Genomic DNA, 20,183 nt, shown 5'->3' with positions numbered 1-20,183 from the left:
ATTCATTGGCCAGACTGCCACGGGGAATTATATTGGTGTCCGTGGCCTATGCCCCTGAGTCCACATTGATATCCACAGCCTGTGCTGCTACCAAGGGTCATATAGTGTCTGTGACCCATGCTGCTATAGAGGGCTGTTTTGATTTTCATGGTCTGAGCTTCAGTCAGAGAGCATGTTGAGGTCCGTGGGTCATGTTGACACTAGAGGCCATGTGGATGGATGTCTGTGGTCCATGCTCCCACTTACTGTAAATGACAAGAAAGCTACCTTTGCATTGGTATCAATGTCTGTAGATTCATAGTTAAAAAGAGTCACAGAAGGCTTCTGTGACAACCCCTGTCTCTAGTCCACTCTACCTCTCAAAAAGTCACAGCCTAGACAGGAAGCCAATGAAGAGAACTCTTAAAAATGTGGTAATGATGCTGGAGTGTAGCTCTCCACAGCCGATGGCCTCTGGCAGGGTGCAGGTGGGGAAGCACTCACTTTTCTTTCATGGGCTGGTTACTAGGAGTCTGACCATGCTCCAGTGAGTACATGGGCAACACAAATTGGACCTGTGGTTTTTGTTTGTTTGTTGTTGTTTTTCTTTCTTCTTTGTCTTGCAGTGTGTGTGTGTGTTTGTGTGTGTGTGTGTGTGTGTGTGTGTGTGTGTGTGTGAAGGATGGAGGGCAGACCTGAGAGGACTGGGCAATCAGTATGATTGGGAGCATTATGTGAAAGTCCTCAAAACAGAAAAGAAAAAAAAAATCCCTTGTAGGTCGTACTGGCTGGTTCTGTGTGTCAACTTGACACAAGCTGGAGTTATCACAGAGAAAGGAGCCTCCCTTGAGGAAATGTCTCCATGAGATCCAGCTGTAAGACATTTTCTCATTAGTGATCAAGCTGGGGAGGGCCGATTGGGTGGTGCCATCCCTGGGTTCTATAAGAAAGCAAGCTGAGAAAGCCAAGGGAAGCAAGCCAGTAAGTAACATCCCTCCATGGCCTCTGCATCAGCTCCTGCTTCCTGGCCTGCTTGAGTTCCAGTCCTGACTTATACTTCCTGTAGAAGTGTAAGCTGAATAAACCCTTTCCTCCCCAACTTGCTTCTTGGTCAAGATGTTTGTGCAGGACTAGAAACCCTGACTAAGATACAGGTGTACCCAGCTGCTTGGGTTTTAGTTAATTCCAGATATAGCCAAGTTGACTACAAAGAATCACAGCCGTCACAGTCAGTAAGCCAGTAATAGATAGTACAACTCTCCCTCTCTGTCCCTCTCCTCTCTGTGAACGTTGTACATCCTAGGTGATGTGTTTTATAAAACAGGATAGTATGCGGGGCAGGAAGGAGCACCCCAGTGGGCCCTGCCAAGGTGCCCCCTGAGGAATCAGCCATGCTACAGGCCTAGTACAAAAGGAAGTTTGTTAGGGGAAGGGAGCCAGGGAGTGGGGCAGGAACCTAGAAAGGGGTAAAGGCAGAGAAAGGGGAACAATGAAGGACAGAAAGAGAAAGAAGAGAGGAAGAGAATAGAGTTGGTCAAGGACATGTGAAGGAGAGAGAGAGAGAGAGTAGGAGGTGGAGAGAGAGAGAGGTAAGGAGAAGTGTTTTATGTCTGGCTCCTGGCCTATACTTGGAGACAGAGATGCAAGCTGTTGCTAGGTAACTGTTGGGCAGAGTTTAGAGGAATTGCGAACACTAGGCAAACACTGAATTTTAGTCCTAGTCTGTACCATACATCTTGAAACTTAATTTTTCATAAATCATTGCAGGTGTTTGAAGTTTTCCTTGATTCTCAGGAGCTCGGCCAATTTATAATGACTGTATTGGACAGCCTGAAAAGTCTGCCGCATCCCTGTATCCAGCAGACAGCAGGAGAGTTGCTGATAACTTTGGTGAAGAATGCAGAGGCTCGGTTTGAAAAGGTAAAAGCACAGGCCACTTTCTGTGTTTGTGATAGCAGCAAGTCCTATACCCCATCTCCCATGCCCCCTGTCCCCTTCACACACCAGCTGAGAACAGGCACTAGCAGGGACAGGACCAAAGGTGCCTTCTGCTGCCCACAAACAGTCCTCCGTTCAGTAAGTATGTACTTACCAGCCCTATACCAAACAAGGGAGGTTTAAAAGTTAAGGTGTGGGGCTATGGAGATAGCTCAGTGGTAAAGTGTTTTACAAGCATGAGGTTGTGTGGTCAGATCCTTGCACCCACATGCAAACCCAGTTGTGATCCTGAGCATCTGTAACTCTAGGGCCGGGAGGTGGAGCTAGGCAAATTCTCGGAGCTTGCTGGTCAGCAAGTCTAGCTGAAAAGGTGAAGTCTACGTTGATTAAAGAGATCTTGTCTCAGGGCTAGAGAGATGGCTTAGCAGTAAGAGCAACTACTCTTCCTGAAGTTCAATTCCCAGCAACCACATGGTGGGCCACAACCATCTGTGATGGGATCTGATGCCCTCTTCTCCTCTTCTGGTGTGCATGAAGACAATGACAATGTACTCACAATAAATAAATAAATAAATAAATAAATATTTAAAAGAAAGAGATTGAGAGTAAGATTGTGTTTCAAAAAATAAGGTAGAGAGTGATTATTTGGGCTGGAGAGATGACCCAACCATTAAAGGCTTGGTTCACAACCAAAAATATAAGAAAGACATCTTTGACATCAGTCTCTGGCTTTCACAAGTGCACACACACACATGGGTATATGCTTACACAGATATATACACACACCTGAGTGTCTCTCTCCCCCTTCCCTTTCTCTCTCTCTCTCTCTCTCTCTCTCTCTCTCTCTCTCATGTATTCACCAGAAAACAGGAACAGGATCTCTCTGGGGAGATGTTCTTGATGAGTATGAGTTTGGAATTCAGTGCAAATAAATTTTAAAATGAAAAAAAATTTTTTTTCAAACCTATGAAAGTAGCAAAGGCATAGGCTTCAGAGGCTGCAGCAGGGAATCTCTGAGTTTGAGGCCAGCCTGGTCTACAGAGAGAGTTCCCAGACAGCCAGGGCTACACAGTGAAACCCTGACTCAAAAAACCAAAAAGAAGAAAAAAAATAGCAAAGATACCACAGGAACACTTGATGAGAGCAGTCGGAGAGCTCCTGGGTGGGAGAAAGGCCAACCGCGAGAAGCTTTGATAAATTAATATAATAATTAATATGTAATATGTTAATTAATATAATAAATATATTCTCACTATAGTGATTCAACTGTATTAAATAATTACAGTAAATACATATTATTAAATATGTATAGGAAATCAGAACACAGAACATTTTCTATGCTGGGCTTACTGACTGACAGTGATAGCCAAGACCCTGGTTCCCATCTTTTTACCTTTCCTGTTCATGAGGTCATGAGGCAGACACAGCTGAGACTTCATAAGCAGACAGAGAAGACAACCCAGAAGGATGATGCTTCCCTTTGTCCCTTTATTGAGGACAGGAAATCTTTCCTTCAAGCCCCCAGTAGGTTCCCCCTCATGTTTCTGTAGCTAGAATTATATCCACAAATGATTGTTCAGACAGCTTCTGGCACCTGGTGGTAATGACAGCCATTTTATGCCAGGATGATAGTCAAACGGAGGGAGAACTGGACTAAAACCCTGGCTCTGCTTCCTGTAAGATCTGAGACAGATGTAGGTATGGTCCCTCACTATAACATGAACAGTTTTGTTTGCTTTGTTAAGAAAATCACTATGTAGGAACTGGAGAGATGGCTCAGTGGTTAAGAGCACTGGCTGCTCTTCTGGAGGTCCTAAGTTCAATTCCCAGCAACCACATGGTAGTTCACAACCATCTGTAAGTGGATCTGATTGTCTCGCCCATTCGTCCAGCAAGGAAGACACGAACAACCAGATCCTTCTCAACAGCCTTTATTGTAGAAGCGCTCTTTTAGTTTTCAGGGAGAGACCTCGAATGCCCAGGGCAAGCTGCTTATATCCCCTCAGCTCTGGGGGGAAGCGCGTGGAGGTACACGATTGGTCAGATTGCAGTGCCTCATAGCATACCATATTTGCATACCCCGCCTGGGAGGGGGTGATTGGTCAGGATCGTGGTACCCTATTGGTACCTCATTAGCATACCCCGTTCAGGAGGGGCTGCCATCAAACTGAGTTGCACATGTGCAGTGCACTGGTAGCTGATACCAGAGGCCTAGGCTGGCGCCATCTTGGCCAGCCGAGTCGGGTCGGTGGCCTACATCTGATGACCTCTTCTGACCAATGGATGTTGCAGTAAGTAGAGCACTCATACATTAAATAAATAAATAGATAGATAGATAGATAGATAGATAAATGAATAAATCACTATGTAATCATTGACCAAAAATCAGAAAAAAACATAGAAGTGGGGGGGGAAACCCTGTCTGAATTTCTCGGAGATATAAGCTAATACCTCTGTCGATAGCCTTCAAATCTTTCATTTCTTCTTTTGTTATTCTTTCTGTAGTGCTAGAGTGAATCCAGGGCCTTGTGAATGTCAAACAAGCAGTCTTGTTACATTCAGCATTTCTTTTTCTTTCCCAACCCCTAACCCTCCTCCCCCCCCCCACTCTTCAACCCTTACCCCCTTTCTCAACCCTTAACCCTCCACACACACTCCTCTCCCCTCCCCCCACCTGCCCCTAGTGTCAAGAATCAGATATCAAACCCAGGCCCTGGTTTATGCTAGGTAAGCACTCTGCATCTAAACTACAGGCCCACCCCATCTAAATGCTTTTGTACACATACATTCAATATATACATACATTCAAGTATGCTACTTTTTGAGACAGTCTCTCTACATAGCCCTGGCTGCCTTTGTACTCACAATGTAGACCAGTCTGTCTTCAAATTCACAGAGATCTGCTGCCTCTGCCTCCTGAGTGCTGGATTAAAGGTGTGTGCCACTATACCCAGCAGATGCTTGGAAAGTTTTAACTCATTTCTATACTGCTGAGAAGGAGACCCTGGTCCCAATTCATACTGAACTGAACCCTTAGTGTTCTAAACTTTACAAACCCAGAAATATTTTGTCTTCTATCCCCTCACCTTTCAGAAGAGGCTACAACAACAACAACAACAAAAGCTATATATGTCCTGCAGGAGTAAGGTCTTAATAATGTCTTTTTCCTCTTCAGGTGCCAGAAATAATAGGTGTGATCTGTGCCCGGCTCTCGATAATCACCCTGACTAGTGTCCGGCAACAAATCATAAGTACCGTGAGTTTGTTTGTCTCCAGACCTAAGTACACAGATACAGTGCTCAGCCACCTCTTATGTCATCCAGTACCGTATGACAGGTAACAACCTTGCTCAGCTTCTGTGTTACTGGGTTCACAATCCATTTCCAAGTACAGTGAACATGGTTGCTAAGGAGACGCCTGTAGAGGGGAGTAGATAAGATTGGCACCTAAGGAGAGTATTCTAAAAGACAATGGACTGGATTCTTCAAAATGTTAGTTGTGAAAGTGGGACAGGAGAGGAGAGGAGAGAAAAGAGAAAGAGAAAGAGAGAGAGAGAGAGAGAGAGGTGGTATAGCAACAACAGTATGCCCCAGCACCATATAAGACCTTGGATCACATTGCTTCACAGTGTTTATCTGACTCGCAGGCCCTACACTGAAATCGCTACTAGACAGTTTCATTTTGAGACTAAGTCTCAATATTTTTCTCAGGCTGGCCTTAGCTGTGATGTTAAATTTGTAAAAATTTTTTGAGAAATTACACGTTTCTTTGAAATCTAAGTAGGCTCAGAGGTTTATTTATTTATTTGTTTATTTGGAGATGATGTTTTTCACATATGAGGACCACAGACTGGATGGGATAGGTGTGTCTTTGAATGACTTCTGTGAAGGTTCTGAGGGATCCAGACATGACCCCTGCCTTCAGAGGAGCACACAAAGAACACTGACCAGTGTGTGGAATACTGAGGAAACCTGTAACAAGAAGACATGTTAGCACTGTAGGAACCAGTGAGAAGCATGGAGAAGCAGCAGGAAACCTGACAGAAGAGACCCCACTGGGGCTTCTCTTTAAAGGAGGTGATAGTCGAGGGAGAGCTGGAGAAAAGGCCTCTGGCTTCAGAAAATGGTGTGGACTGTCCAGGTTGACCAAAGTCCCTTGTTTCTCCAGCCAAGGTGAATGGTGAGAGGTAGCTGGAGCCAGCCCTTGTGATGGGAAGCAGAGACACTGGTAAGCTTGCATAGGACTTGCAGTATGACTGGCTGTGGGCCAGTAAGAGCTCAGTTCCTGACCCGCTGCCAGGTGCTAAGTCTACTGATACCTGAAGAACTGAGCAGAGGAAAACCTCCCACAGAGAGGTTGGATTCCAAATGGAACCTAAGAAAGTTGTGGTCATGGGGGGCCTGGGAAGCCCTTTTAGTGATGTTTGCTATTCTGGGATTTGTAGGCATCTGGCTGAATTGTGGAGAACCCTGGAGGTAGAGCTGTCCAACACGACCTGGGTCCTATGGAGGCTCCTGAGGAAGCTGCAGAAATGCCATGAGGGACCCACTCAGGAGAAGATGGCCTACGTGGCTGTCGCTGTAAGTGTTTCTCTGCCCTAGCATGTCAGCACAGGAGGCTCCCCCTTGAGGATGACTGACCCTATGGAATGGGTGATCTTTTCACTGTCTTTCTAACACTCATCTGTAAAGCTGTGTGCATCTCTGCATTGGCCCTGTATCTCCCTCTGGCCTGGAGGGAGCTGGAGTATGGCAGGATATAATACAGTGTGAGCATTCCTACTTTTATCCTTTAAAAATTACCTAATGTAATCTAAATTTATGAAGAAAAAATGTTTTAATGTAATAATGAATAGACAAGAAAACAGTGGCCTTTTAAATTAGCAGTCGTAAAGCTGTCTATCAAAAAGGATGTTTCAGGCCTTGTAGGCAATACATTTTTTAGGGCTCACACAGCTCATGTATAGTCTTTGTCATCTAATCTTTAGATTTAAAAACAATTTTAAAAACCATGTCATTATTGTGTGCCTGTCATCCAGTGATGAAGAAGGCTGAGGCAGCATAACCATTTGAGCCCAAGAGTTACAGACCAGTCTGGGCAACATTTTATTTTTTTTTCCAAAAGGAAAACCAACAAAACTTAACACTGATACATAGAAACAAATGTCTTTTTGTTGTTGTTGTTTTTCCGAGACAGGGTTTCTCTGTGTAGTCCTGGCTGTGCTGGAACTCACTCTGTAGAGCAGGCTGGTCTCGAACTCAGAAATCCACCTGCCTCTGCCTCCCGAGTGCTGGGATTAAAGGCGTGCGCCACCACCGCCCAGCTAGAAACAAATTTCTTAGCTCACAACTGTTCTATCTCACTAATGAAGTTTCTAGAAATACCTGTGCATGTGTGTATTTGATGTTTCTCCACCCAGTCTTCCTTTTAGAACAATCCATTTTAGAGCAGTCTTACATTCACAGCAAAACTATACAGAAAGTCCAGAGGGTGGCTGAAAGCTTCTGGCCTCTGTGCACACAGAGACTGCTTCCTATCAGTATATATGTTTTTTTATTTTTTAAAAGCAGCTTCTCAGGCTGGCCTCGAAATGTCTGTATGAGGAAGGGTGACTTTGGACCTCCTGCTTTGGCTTTCCAAGTGCTGGGATTCCGCTCCCACCTGGCAGCCTGTGCTTCTCACCAGTCTCTTCCCCTACCACTTTCCAGCTCGCCTTTGTCTAGTCTCAGTTACTGCCATTGTATTTTAAGCTTCCAGATTTCTTCCAGCATTTCTAATTTGCTATTGTCTACTCTCTTACTCTCTTTTCTTATCAATTTATGCTTTTTTGTTTGTTTGTTTGTTTTGTTTTTCGAGACAGGCTTTCTCTGTGTAGCCTTGGCTGTCCTGGAACTCACTCTATAGACCAGGCTGGCCTCAAACTTAGAAATCTGCATGCCTCTGCTCCCAAGTGCTGGGATTAAAAAAATTTTAAATGTTATATTAGCGCAATTTTAGAAGTTAGAGCAAATACATGTGTGTTGCAGTCAGGCAATGCAGACTGTGATATAGGAGAGGTGGGTGGGACTTGATATTCTCCTTTCCAGCCAGCTGGCAGATGGAGCCATGTTGCACTGGCCACACCTTGATCAGCAAGACTTTGCATTTGTCTTACTGAAGAGCGAGAACATTTTGTTAAAAATGGATCCTTTTCTTTTCTTTTCTTTTTTTTTGGTTTTTCGAGACAGGGTTTCTCTGTGTAGTCCTGGCTGTCCTGGAACTCACTCTGTAGACCAGGCTGGCCTCGAACTCAGAAATCCGCCTACCTCTGCCTCCCAAGTGCTGGGATTAAAGGCGTGCGCCACCACCGCCCGGCAATGGATCCTTTTCTGAGTTATTATTTGTCATCTGAGGATCACTTTACTATTCCCTCTACCAGTTACCACTGTTGCTCTGTAAGTGGATGGTGGTGCAGGGGGTTAGGACCACCAGGCACTCAGCTCTCCCCTGTGCCTTTTCTGCCACAGGTAACAGATGCCCTTTATGAGGTGCTTATGGGAAACAAACTTCGAGCAGCTGCATTCCGACTCTTTCCTCAGCTTTTGATGACACTGCTCATCCAGATTCACCACAGCATCGGCCTCACCATGTCTGATGTCAGCATCCCAAGTGGCCTGTATGCAGAGCAGGAATTACCAACGGAGGTTACACCTTTGTGGTATTGCTGGTTGTGATTTCATTGATCTGAAAGCTTACTGAGTCCTGGGCATGGTAGTAGTCTCAAGGATAGATGTGGTCCTAATTGTGAGTGAGCATAGGTCTACAATCCTTAAGGCAAGCACCTTGGAGTCACTCTGGCTTTCACTTGCTGCCTTTAGGTTTTGTTTTTTTGTTTTGTTGTTGGTTTTTTTTTTTTTTTTTTTTTTTTTTTTTTTTTTTTTTTTTTTTTTTTTTTTTTGTACCAATGTTAACTGGTACCATGCTACCTGGAAGATAGTGTGTGATACTGTGCCTGTCCTTCCCTGACAGAGCAAGTAGAGACACAACTGTTAAACTAGCCTCCCAAACTGGACTGATCCAGTGAAACGATCCCTTCTTTTTTGGATGTTCCTTGGAGATATTTTTTAGTTCCTCAGCAAGGTCTTGGTAGACATGTCAGTGCTGCTGAGCTGACATAGCTCCTTTGGGAGGAAGAGCTGTAGGATGGGCTTAGGACGATACTCTACTTAGGACCAGGCTAAGTGTCAGCAGGCCCCAGGTGTCCTTCTCATCTGGCTGTTTCATTAGTTGCATGCCCTGGGCCAATCCACTCTCCTCTGCTTTAGTTTCCCTTTCTGTAAGTGAGGAGATTGGACCCAGTTTTCTTCAGGAGCCCTCCAGCTCTGACACGCTCCTGAAGCTATGTATAGGAAGCTCTGACATGCTCCTGAAGCTATGTATAGGACAACAACTCAAGAAGTACTTTGTAAGCTGTGGTGCATCTTTTCTTTCTCTTTTTGAAACAGGGGCTCACGTCCTGCAAGCCAGCCTTGAACTCACTTTGTAGGTTAGGAGACCTCCTAGCTTCCACATGCTGGGGGGTCCAGGCATGTACTACCATGTCCGGTTTCTGAAGTGATGGGGCTTAAACCCAGAACATAGAACATGCTAGGCAAGCATTCTACCAACAGAACCAAATCCTTAGCCTTAAATTTTATATAAAATTTTTTTTTAAATCAGTGGATCAGGCTGGATAGCTGGTTTAGGGGTTAAGGCTACTGGCTGCTCTTGCAAAGGACCTAGGTTCAGTTTCCAGCACCTACATGACAGCTCACAACTGTCTGTGACTCTAGTTCTAGGGGATCTAACACTGTCTTCTGGCCTACATGGGTACTACATACATGTGATACATAGAAATGCGGGGCAACTCACACACAAAATAAAAATAATAAATTTATATTTTTAAAAAATGCAATGGATATTCATTTAGTACCCCAAATAAGTTTCTAAATTATAGATCTTCTTGAGAAACAAAATCAGGTTAAATTTCTTTAGGCTGAGAATTTATGTAAATGGCCTTTCCAGTTATTAGAACATGAAGCATCTTTAAGAACTCTAGAAAGAACCGGATTCCAGTACAGTCACTGGCCCATCTTGTTGAGTAGCAGGCCAGCCATTGGCTCGTCCCATTGAACAGCAGGGCTATTCTCTCTATCTATACTTGTGTTTGCCCACCTTAGCTTCGCCATACAAGCTACAAAGACTCTCCTCCTCAGAACACTGTGCTGGCAGGAATTCAGCATCATGGAAAAGAACGGCGGATGGACCCTTCTGAAGGGAGAAGGCCATCTTCAGGGAGTGTTTCTCCTTGCCAAGTGAGAATTTCTTTTCTAACCCATTCATCCCCTCCTCTAAGTAGCACTGTTTTATATTTTTCTTTAAAAAAAAATCACAGTAACTAAAACCATAGCAGAGTATATAATATCTGTATTTTTTTTCTTTTTCTCTTCCCCACTTTTTTTTTTTTCTGAGACAGGGTTTCTCTGTGTAGCCCTGGCTTTCCTGGAACTCCCTTTGTAGACCAGGCTGGACTCGAACTCAGAGACCCTCCTGTCTCAGACTCCCAGGTGCTGGGATTAAAGGCACATGCCCTATCATACTCTGGCCTAATATTTGCAATTTTTTGATTCAAGGCTTCACTATGTTTCTGGTCTGGAACTCTCTCTGTACACCAGACTAACCTCAAACTCATAGTGATCCTCCTGCCTCTGTCTCCCAGGTGGTAGGATTATCATGCTTAGCTATAGTATCTGTAAATTAACCAGGAAAAAAATGTTAAAAGTCTTGACCCTCTTGAATACTTGAAGCAACATAAAACCTTTGGAGGGCCCAACCCTGGGAAAAGCCCATCTGCGTGGAAACATGTCTGAGAGTTTTCTGTTGATGTGTTTTACAGTGCCCTGATGGAAAGAAGTCGCCTCTTTGCATATAAGATCATGTACTTGCTGGTCCCTTTGATTAACCGAGGGAATGACAAACATAAACTCACATCTGCGGGCTTTTTTGTGGAGGTAAGTGTCCTGTGGGTACTGGATTCAGGAAGCCTAGAAAGCAATGGAACCTATTTTCTAAGCTGTATTCATTAGGGTCAGGTTGGGGTCCACTCTAGGTTTTCAGTAGATATGTTATTTCCATTCAGTCCTTTGGAGATTCTTTGCTCTCACCATTGGCAACAATCTTTGTGTTCCTGCCCCCAGTCTCACTCTGTGCAGCCACTTGATGATTTCAAAGGAATGTAGAGTTGTTGGGAAGGTAGCTCCCTCCAGGGAAAAAGAGCTTCAAGGTAATTTCTTTGGCTGGTTTTTGGGTTCTTTCAGCTCCTTAAGAGTCCGATGGCCAGGAGACTGCCCAGGTTATACTCTACTATCCGCCTGAAAACCTGGCTGAATGAAGAGAGTAAGCTCTTCAGGATCCTTGGACTGAGGGGACTGTGCAATCTTGTCAGACACCGGGAGATGGTAAAAGGCCCTCTGACCACTGATTTCCTAGCTAATAATAGAACAACACTGAATATACCCCAGAGGCTCAGGGAGGAGGACCATAGGGAATGTTGAACAGGGTTGAATGCGGTGGACTCTTTTCACTGTATATCCACTTGTACCATTCTAACTTTATACCTAGAAGTTATGTGGGTACTATTAAAATTGAGTAATTTTAAAAGTCCAAGACACAAATATTCATAATGCTTTGAAACTTGAATTTGGGGGAGGTATGCTTATTATTAGAACACAGTAGGAAACATCCAGATGCCCAGGGATGTCATAAACCATGCTGCCCCGTGGCATTCTTGGATAGTCCCAGGATATTTATCATCTAAGACAGAGCTCACTGTCATTCATGATGAAAGAAAGCTTATCTTCCACATGTCTTATTAGGAAACTATGTCTCAGCCTGGCAGTGGTGGCACACACCTTTAGTCCCAGCACTCAGGACGCAGAGGCAGATAGATCTCAGTGAGTTCAAGGCCAGCCTGGTCTAGAGAGTGAGTTGTAGGACAGCCTAGGCTACACAGAGAAACTGTTTCAAAAAACAAGGTTCAGTCAGCAGTAACCCTGAAGCTATTTGTCACTTGAGATGTGTTGCGGTAATTATTTAAAAAAACGGCCACTGGTCAAACTGACTATCTAGGCTGCAGCTGCAGTGGCTCTGCCTAGCTCAGCCACCATGTTCCATGGCCAGAGGCCATGTGCATGCCGCTGCTAGAAACAGCCAGCCAGAAACACCAGCCCTGCCATCCACGAGATGCCATTGTGGGAGATGGCTCTGCCAATCTTCCATGCTGTTCTGCAAGGCTGGGCATTGCCCAGACCATCCCACTAATCATGCAGGCTGGGTACAAATGAGACTCTAAATGCTCAGATTATCCAAAGGCTTATATATTTAGTAATGTTGAGTAACAAGATGCCCACTCAATCAGAGGTGAAACCCAATACCCAACCTAGATATAGCAACTACCCTTGACTGCGGAAGACACGTGAGCATCTGCCTCCATGTTCCCCTCTCTCGGCTCCTCTCCTAGCTCCTCCTCTTCCTTCTCTTCTTCCTCTTTTTACTCCTCCTCTACCTCTCCTTATTCCTCCCACCTTAGCTCCTCCTACAGAGACGAATTTATTTTATAAAAAAATATATGCATATATGGAACATAAATGACAAATGCTAGTATATGCTAACTGGTTGTATGCATAAAGATTTGATTATTCTACTTATTTAAATACGTATACACAGACTTACATATTTTTAAAATCTGGAGACTGCTTTTTTGTAGGAACACAGATGGGAAGGATGTTTAAAGATCTTCAGTCAAATAGTGCTGAATTCCCATCAAGGGGTTATCGAGCTTGTTTGAATATCTTCATGCTGGAGAACTCACTGTGTCCAGAGCTGGCCATTCCGTGTCTTTTGTGTTGGGAGAGCTTGACCTTAAAGTAAAGCCAAGAGTGCATCCCTGGCCCTACTGGACCCAGTCCCACCTCTGCTCTGTGAAGCACTTCCCAACAGTTCCTCCCCCTCCTCTACATATCAGGTGTGACCATAGTTGTCTATCTCGTTACCACTTCTCTGTCCTGGACTAGCCAGAGTTACTTAAGGAGTCAAGTGGGATCCCTCCATTAAGAATTAGATAGTGTGCTACCAGGACAGGAGGTCATGACTGTTTTTGGACACAGAGAGAAGAAATCAAAAACCTGCTACCATGCATCTTAAATAGCCTACATGAGACGGATGAGAGGATCATTTTGTTGGCCATCCAGATACTCCTGCAGCTTGTCAGGATGCTAGACTCCACCACCTTGGCTATCATGATGAAGACCCTGCTTTCCTTATTTGGTGATGTAAGACAATGAAAGAAAAGATTCTTCCCTAGAGGGCGGGTACCTACCAGCAAGTAGATATTGAGACAGTATTAAGGCCATTTTATTTTACTTACAGGATAGAATTTTTTTATTTTCAGAGGCCATTGAGATTTTCTTACTTGAGCCCCTACCAGATAACCTGTGATGTTCTGTTTTTCTGGAGTGATGTTTTTTGTTCTTCCAACTTAAAAAATCTTAAGATTTATAGCCTGGTGGTGGTGGCACACATCTTTAATCCCAGTACTTTGGGGGCAGAGGCAGGGGAATCTCTGATTTCAAGGACATCCTGGTCCAGGACAGACAGGGCTACACAGAGAAACCCAGTCTTATAAAACAAACAACAAAAATCTTGAGAGACTTACCAAGACCATGCTTTGTAGGAGGGGAAAGAATTTGTTTTGTTTAGGACATGGAACAAGAGGAGGAAGAGAAGAAGAGGAAGAGGAAAAGAGAAAAAGAAAAGAAGGATGGAAGGAAGGAAGGAGGGAGGGAGGGGAAAAGAAATGGGTGAAAATGATGGATTGTACTTACATCTTTGTCTCAGATTACAAAGATTTTTTAAATGAAGAACATAGAGCAAAACGACAGGCATCCTCAGTATATGCTAAACTTAGAGCTTTGAATTTCAGCAGCAGAGCTTATGTGAGTGATTAATAGCAGTATTGGGTACAAGCTTTTTCAGGCACAGGCAGAACGACCCCAATTCTTGCTTATAGAGTTCAGAGAACAAGGGTACCAAACACAGGTCTTGCTGTCTCCCTCTGTAGTTCATTTCTTGCCCTCAACTACATGTAGTTAGATTGTTTCATGTTAAGACTGATGTACAGATCCCTTGGGATTCCAATAAGCTAGTATGAGCAAGGTCAGTGAGCTGTTTCCTTGTGAACCCTCCATCTTAGGTGAGACAGGATGTTCATCATTTCTCCATGATTCTTTTTGGAGCCTCCATAAAGGCTGTGAAACACACAGAGAAGAAGAGAGTGGAAGATCAAGTCCTGGAAAGCTTAGTCCCACTACTTCTGTTTTCTCAGGATGAAAATCATGAAATAGCTAAGGTAATGTCAATTTCTTTTCAGCCATGAATAACTCTGAATTTAAGTCCAGTCCAGAAAATAAGAGTTTATATCTTTGAAGGCACAGGCTTTGTGTCACATTCTTGCTCCTTATGTTCTCTGGCACAAAACTACATTTCAGTTATTTCCCTGAGTAAACCATGGGAAATTAAACTCTTAATTTCTGCGTAGTAAAATATGATCTTGGGAGGCAACCTGTGGCAGAGGCAAGTGGAGCTCTGTGAGTTTGAGGGCAGCCTGGTCTACACCATGAGTTCCAAGAAACATTTCAGACCCCAGTAAAATATAGTTCAGACTTTATCAACTAAGTGATGGGGAAGTGTGAGAGTTTGTATATGCTTGGCCAGGGAGTGGCACTATTAGGAAGTGTAGCCTTGTTGGAGTAGGTGTGTCACTGTGGGTGTGGGCTTAAAACCCTCATCCTAGCTGCCTGGAAGCCAGTCTTCTCCTAGCAGCCTTCAGATGAAGATATAGAGCTCTCAACTCCTCCTGCACCATGCCTGCCTGGATGCTGCCATGCTCCTGCCTTGATGATAATGGACTGAATTTCTGAACCTGTAAGCTAGTCATTTAAATGTTATCCTTATAAGAGTTGCCTTGGTCATGGTGTCTGTTCACAGCAGTAAAACCCTTTGTATATAGGAAGCAAATATTTGTGGCTTACAGTTCATAGAGGCATTAATACCTCATCTCATCCCAGTCTGACATCCCTTGACAATCAGGAACGATCCAGAGCTGCCAAGGTTTATTTTCCCACCTGGGCCCGTTTACCCCTCCTTAGGCAACCTGGTGGTCCCCTGCTCCCGGGAGGTCACCATATTGATGCCGAACTTAGTGCGGACACCCGATTGGCATATCGCACTACAGCCCAGAACTCCTGGACTCAAGCGATCCTCCTGTCTTAGCCTCCCGAGTAGCTGGGACTACAGGCGTGGGCCACCGTGCCCGGCCAAGGTTTATTTTCATACAAACTCAAACAACTTCTAAGTCAAGCTCTTCAGGGAGGAGTCTGAGGGGAGAGGAGAGCTGATGTTAACTGAGTTAGGATGTAATCAATGCTACTTCAGCTCTAAGAAATGAAACAAACACATCACACACTTGTTCCCAAAGTCCCCAAAGACCTGTCATCCTGTAGCAAATTTTTATCATTCCTGCAGTAGTTCCTTCCCTTCCTTTCCCTCTTCCTATCGCTTTCCTCTCCCTCACCTCTCTTTTGTGCTTTTTGTTTGGGGATAGGGTTACTGGTAGTTCAAGCTGGTCTCAAACTTCCTATGTAGCCAAGGCTGGATGGACTTGAATATTTGATCCTGGATAGACTTGATTGTCCTACCTCTGCCTCCCAAGTACTGGGGTTACAAGTGTGTACCATCAATGCCTGGCTTGTGTGTGTGTGTGTGTGTGTGTGTGTGTGTGTGTGTGTGTGGTGTTTGGCCTTTGCCTTCCAAGTGCTGGGATTATAGTTGGGTCCCACCACACCCAGTTTATATTTTCTTGTCTTAAACTTTATGTTGTGTATTTCTATAAATCTCAACATATTTGCTTAACATTATATTTATGAGATTTTTATCGTAAGACTGTAGATCATTCATTGTCAGTGTTATGTGTAGTTGCATCATTTCATCTAAAATTTACTCATTCCCCTCTTCCAGGACACTTAGACAGTTTTCAGTTTTCACAATTATAGGACTGCAGTGAGCGTTTTAATACATTCATGTGAGAATTTCTTGAGGGCATAAAAACCTAGTGTGGAACACCTACAAAGTGCTACACAAAGTAGCTGAACTAATTCTTATTCTCATCAATCCCCAAAAGGCTTTGTTTTTCGTTGTTGTCTTTGTTTTGCAACAAGGAATGCTGGGATCACTATGTAGCACCAGATGACCTGGAACTGGCTATGTAGACCAGGCTGGTCTCTAATTCAGAGATCTACCCATTTTCCTCAGCTTCCTAAGTGTTGCGATTAAAAGTATGTACCACCATACCTGGCCTTAAAAGGATATTTTTGGCCCAAATATCTAGTGGACCTGAGATAAAGTGTTGAATGCTTTGGCAGCATTCTGAGAGCAGTGATTAGAGAAGAGCCTCACTTGCTCAATAGAATCCTGTCTAGAGGGGCTGGTGAGATGGCTCAGTGGTTAAGAGCACTGACTGCTCTTCCAGAGGTCATGAGTTCAAATCCCAGCAACCACATGGTGGCTCACAACCATCCATAATGAGATCTGATGCCCTCATATGGGTGTCTGAAGACAGCTACAATGTACTTACACAAAATAAATAAATAAATTCTTTAAAAAAAAAAAAAAAAAGAATCCTGTCTAGAGCGTGGGCTCTAGTACCTTACCCGGGCACCACGTCTAGTAGGTTTTCCAGAGACCAGTGGTTTCTATATCCTTTTTACACCTTGCAGGTTTATGGGTCCTTTTGTGTCTTCAGGAGGAAGGCAGGATTCTAGTTCATTCCCTTTTCTCATCTCACCCAGAGTAATTCTGTAACTAGCAGCATTTCACATTGGACCTTGGTGTCTAACTAACGAAATTTACTTAGTTAAAACATGTTTGATAATATTGACCTATGATACTCTTTCCCACAGGAGAGCAGGCGAGTCCTAACTCTTTCTGCCCGGTTCCTGAACTGGAAGCTGCCCCGAGAAGTATACTGCAAAGACCCCTTATACATCAAACCAAATGAAGTTAGAAGGGTCTGCAAATTCTTTGTATGTGAGAAATAGTGGCTTTGTTTGTTTTTCTGATAGCATTTAGTGGAGACACATGGCACACAGGAAACATTTTCCATTCCCTCCCCTTCACAGCAGTAGTTGCTCTCCATGAACTGTTTAAAGGGTAGATCTTTTTCCTAGAGTTCCCTCGATTAGTCACAAGTACACTTTTAAAAATACTTTTTGTGTGTTTGCACACACATTGAGTGTGCCACAGTGTGCGAATGGAGGTCAGTGAACAACTTTCAAGAGTCAGTTCTTGCCTTCCACCTTGTGAGTCAGGGAGTCTCCTGTCTCCATCTCCCATCTCACTCTAGGAATGCTGGGATTACATATCTGGCTTTTGTGGGTTCCAGGGATCACACTTGAATCCTCAGGTTTGTAAGGCAAGCACTTTTACCCACTGGGCCATTTCACTAGCCAACAAGTTCACTACTATATATATTTCTTCATATATGCAAAAAGTTGGCAGTACAAGGTGTGGTGCACATACCTGTAAATAGCAGCACTCAGGAGGCTGAGTCAGGAAGCTAAGGTGAGTTTGAGGGCAAGTTGAGGCCTTGTCCCAAAACAGTAATAACAAAACAGCTGATAAACTAGCAAGCACCATTAATTGCATTAGAAACTACAAGGTCAGGCTGACAATATCTAGTCAAAAACTTTTATTTGGGCTAGGCTTGGTAGTACATACCTTTAATTCCAGCACTCAGGAGGCAAAGGCAGGTGTATTTTTGTAATTTATTGGCCAATCTGGTCTACACAGCAAGTTCTAGGCCAGCTAGAGCTATATAGTGAGACTTTGCCTCAAAAACAAAACAAGAAATCCATGTGAGCTGAATCGAAATAATTCCATGTTGTCTTTATGTTTATAGCCCTATGCCTGATATAGTGGATTGTTGTATTTTCTCTCAGAGCATGATAAGCCCTATACAAGGACTGTATGACCTTACACAGGAAGACAGCAACATGTCACTAACCCTGAGACCTAGATAAGCATCTTCTCAAAAGTCCATCAGAGCCTATATGGCTCAGATCAGGGTTAGGCTTGATTCAGGGTAGCTTTAGAAGGTCCATGCATAGTTTTCTAGAAACTGGTTATAGTAGAACCAATTGGATCCCACACTGAAGTCTCTGAGACTATTTCTAGGAATTTTCCACATATTTAAAACCCAAGATAGTCTCTTCTCATCAAGCTTGCTGGGCTGGGAAGCACATCATAGTGCCTCTCCTGTCTCTTTCCTGGATATTAGGTCTCTGAACTCCACTCATTACCTATGATTGATGTATTAAAGACAATATTTCCCACAAGACATTTGGTGTTCCAGTGGGTAAAAGTACAAATTGTCCATGTGAAATTGTAACCTCTATGAGAAACAATTCTTGTCTCCCTTCCTGTTCTTGTCCTTCTAAGAGGTCCTTGAAAGGTGTACATATTCACCCAGAGAGCAAAACACATCCCATGTGTAGCAGGCTACAGCAATCCAGTTTAAAACTTCCAGTTTAGAGCCTGCAAACTATTAAGGGGACTGAAAACTTGTAAGGAACTAAAATGGAAAGTCCAAGTGGAAAATAGTCTGTGCCAAGAGAGGAAGCCTCAGAGCAGGGCTGACAGGGAAGTTAAAGCTAAAGGTGGCATTTAGAGTTGAGAAGACAGAGAGGGGGCAGAGAAGCCAGGGTGATACAGGTGTCATGGGCAGGGGTGCACGTGGGTATCCCGAGGACTTAGCGTGCAGGGCTGGCTGTCATGGTGAAGAGTCGCTGTGACAGTCACTGCAGTGGCTCCAGCACAGCAGTACTCACCTGCTACTTTGTTGCTCTGTATACTCTTTTCCATCAATGTAGGGAGAAAAAAGCAAGGGGAAAATAGACATCCTAGAGCAAACACTAATGTATTCCAAGGATCCAAAACTTCCCATCAGAAGAACAGCTGTCTTGTTTGTAGGTAAAAGAAAACCCTTTCATTGTACAGTTGCTTTACCCTGTGCCTTCCCACAGTGTGCTGAGCATCCCCATCCTTTCTATACATAGGCTGTATCGCATCACATTCACCCCCATAACCCTCTACAATCCTCACCCACTCCCATCGGTCCCCTTCTCTCCAAATGGTCTCTCCTCTACTTTCATGCCTTTTATTTTGGTGACTCAATGAAATTTAAGTAGGGTTGCTTTAGGTGCATGGATATAGGATTGTTTACAGGAGCCTGGGTAACTTACAAATGACTACATCACGGAGAAAATGTTTCTCCCTTCACTTTACCCCTTGCAGCAACCATTAACAGTATGTATATAGGACATCACAGACCCCTTTCCCCAGAAACTTTATAACTGCCCAGAAATCCTCAAGGGTGTGCCGGCCCTTGTAAGTCCTTAGTGACAGAATATTTGTGGGCCAAGTCTGTACAGGAACCATATTATTGACAAATAACTATAAAGCTCTTGAGATTATTATTATTATTTTGGTTTTTCGAGACAGGGTTTCTCTGTGTATCTCTGGCTGTCCTGGAACTCACTCTGTAGACCAGGCTGGCCTCGAACTCAGAAATCCACCTGCCTCTGCCTCCCAAGTGCTGGGATTAAAGGCATGTGCCACCACTGCCCAGCAGGAATATTATTTTACTATTTAAAATGATTGTGTATGTGTGTGTGTGTGTGCCTGTACACACACATGCGCATGTAGGTAGTAGGTGACATCGTGGCTATGTGGAGGTCAGAGAACTTGTGGGAGTCAGCCCTTCTTCCACCGTGTGGGTTCTAAGAATGAACTGAAGGTGCTGGGCTCATGAGCAAGCACGTTAACCCTTTCAGCCACCTTACTGGCCTGTTCTTTCTTTCCTTGTTTCCTTCCTTCCTTCCTTCCTTCCTTCCTTCCTTCCTTCCTTCCTTCCTTCCTTCCATTCATTCTTTTTCATTCCATTTCTTTCTTTCTTTTTGAAACAAGTTTTCACTGTTTAGCTCTGACTGGTCTGAAACTGACATGTAGACCAGGCTTGCCTTAAACTCAGACAAATCTACCTGCCTCTACCCTATGAATGTTCGGATTAAAGATATGTGCTACCAGTCAAGACTCTGCTTAGCTTTTGAGACAGTTTCACTGTATACCCTAGGCTG

At 43.9% G+C, this 20,183-nt stretch overlaps 1 protein-coding gene across 1 annotated transcript in view; it reads left to right on the top strand.

The window, feature by feature from the left end:
• Positions 1–20,183, top strand: part of Mroh8 (maestro heat like repeat family member 8) — a 73,589-nt gene that overhangs the window by 46,343 nt on the left and 7,063 nt on the right. The window contains exons 11-21 of the mRNA XM_034494172.2: positions 1,747–1,899; positions 5,093–5,253; positions 6,362–6,497; positions 8,424–8,614; positions 10,116–10,250; positions 10,832–10,946; positions 11,253–11,393; positions 13,101–13,265; positions 14,186–14,341; positions 16,950–17,072; positions 18,918–19,017. Coding sequence (XP_034350063.1) covers positions 1,747–1,899; positions 5,093–5,253; positions 6,362–6,497; positions 8,424–8,614; positions 10,116–10,250; positions 10,832–10,946; positions 11,253–11,393; positions 13,101–13,265; positions 14,186–14,341; positions 16,950–17,072; positions 18,918–19,017 — 1,576 coding nt within the window. The remainder of the gene's footprint in view (positions 1–1,746; positions 1,900–5,092; positions 5,254–6,361; positions 6,498–8,423; positions 8,615–10,115; positions 10,251–10,831; positions 10,947–11,252; positions 11,394–13,100; positions 13,266–14,185; positions 14,342–16,949; positions 17,073–18,917; positions 19,018–20,183) is intronic.

The sequence above is a fragment of the Arvicanthis niloticus genome, chromosome 2, assembly GCF_011762505.2.
Source record: "Arvicanthis niloticus isolate mArvNil1 chromosome 2, mArvNil1.pat.X, whole genome shotgun sequence".
NCBI lineage: Eukaryota > Metazoa > Chordata > Mammalia > Rodentia > Muridae > Arvicanthis > Arvicanthis niloticus.
Note: the sequence above shows the minus strand (reverse complement) of the source record. Positions and strands in the feature narration are given on the sequence as shown.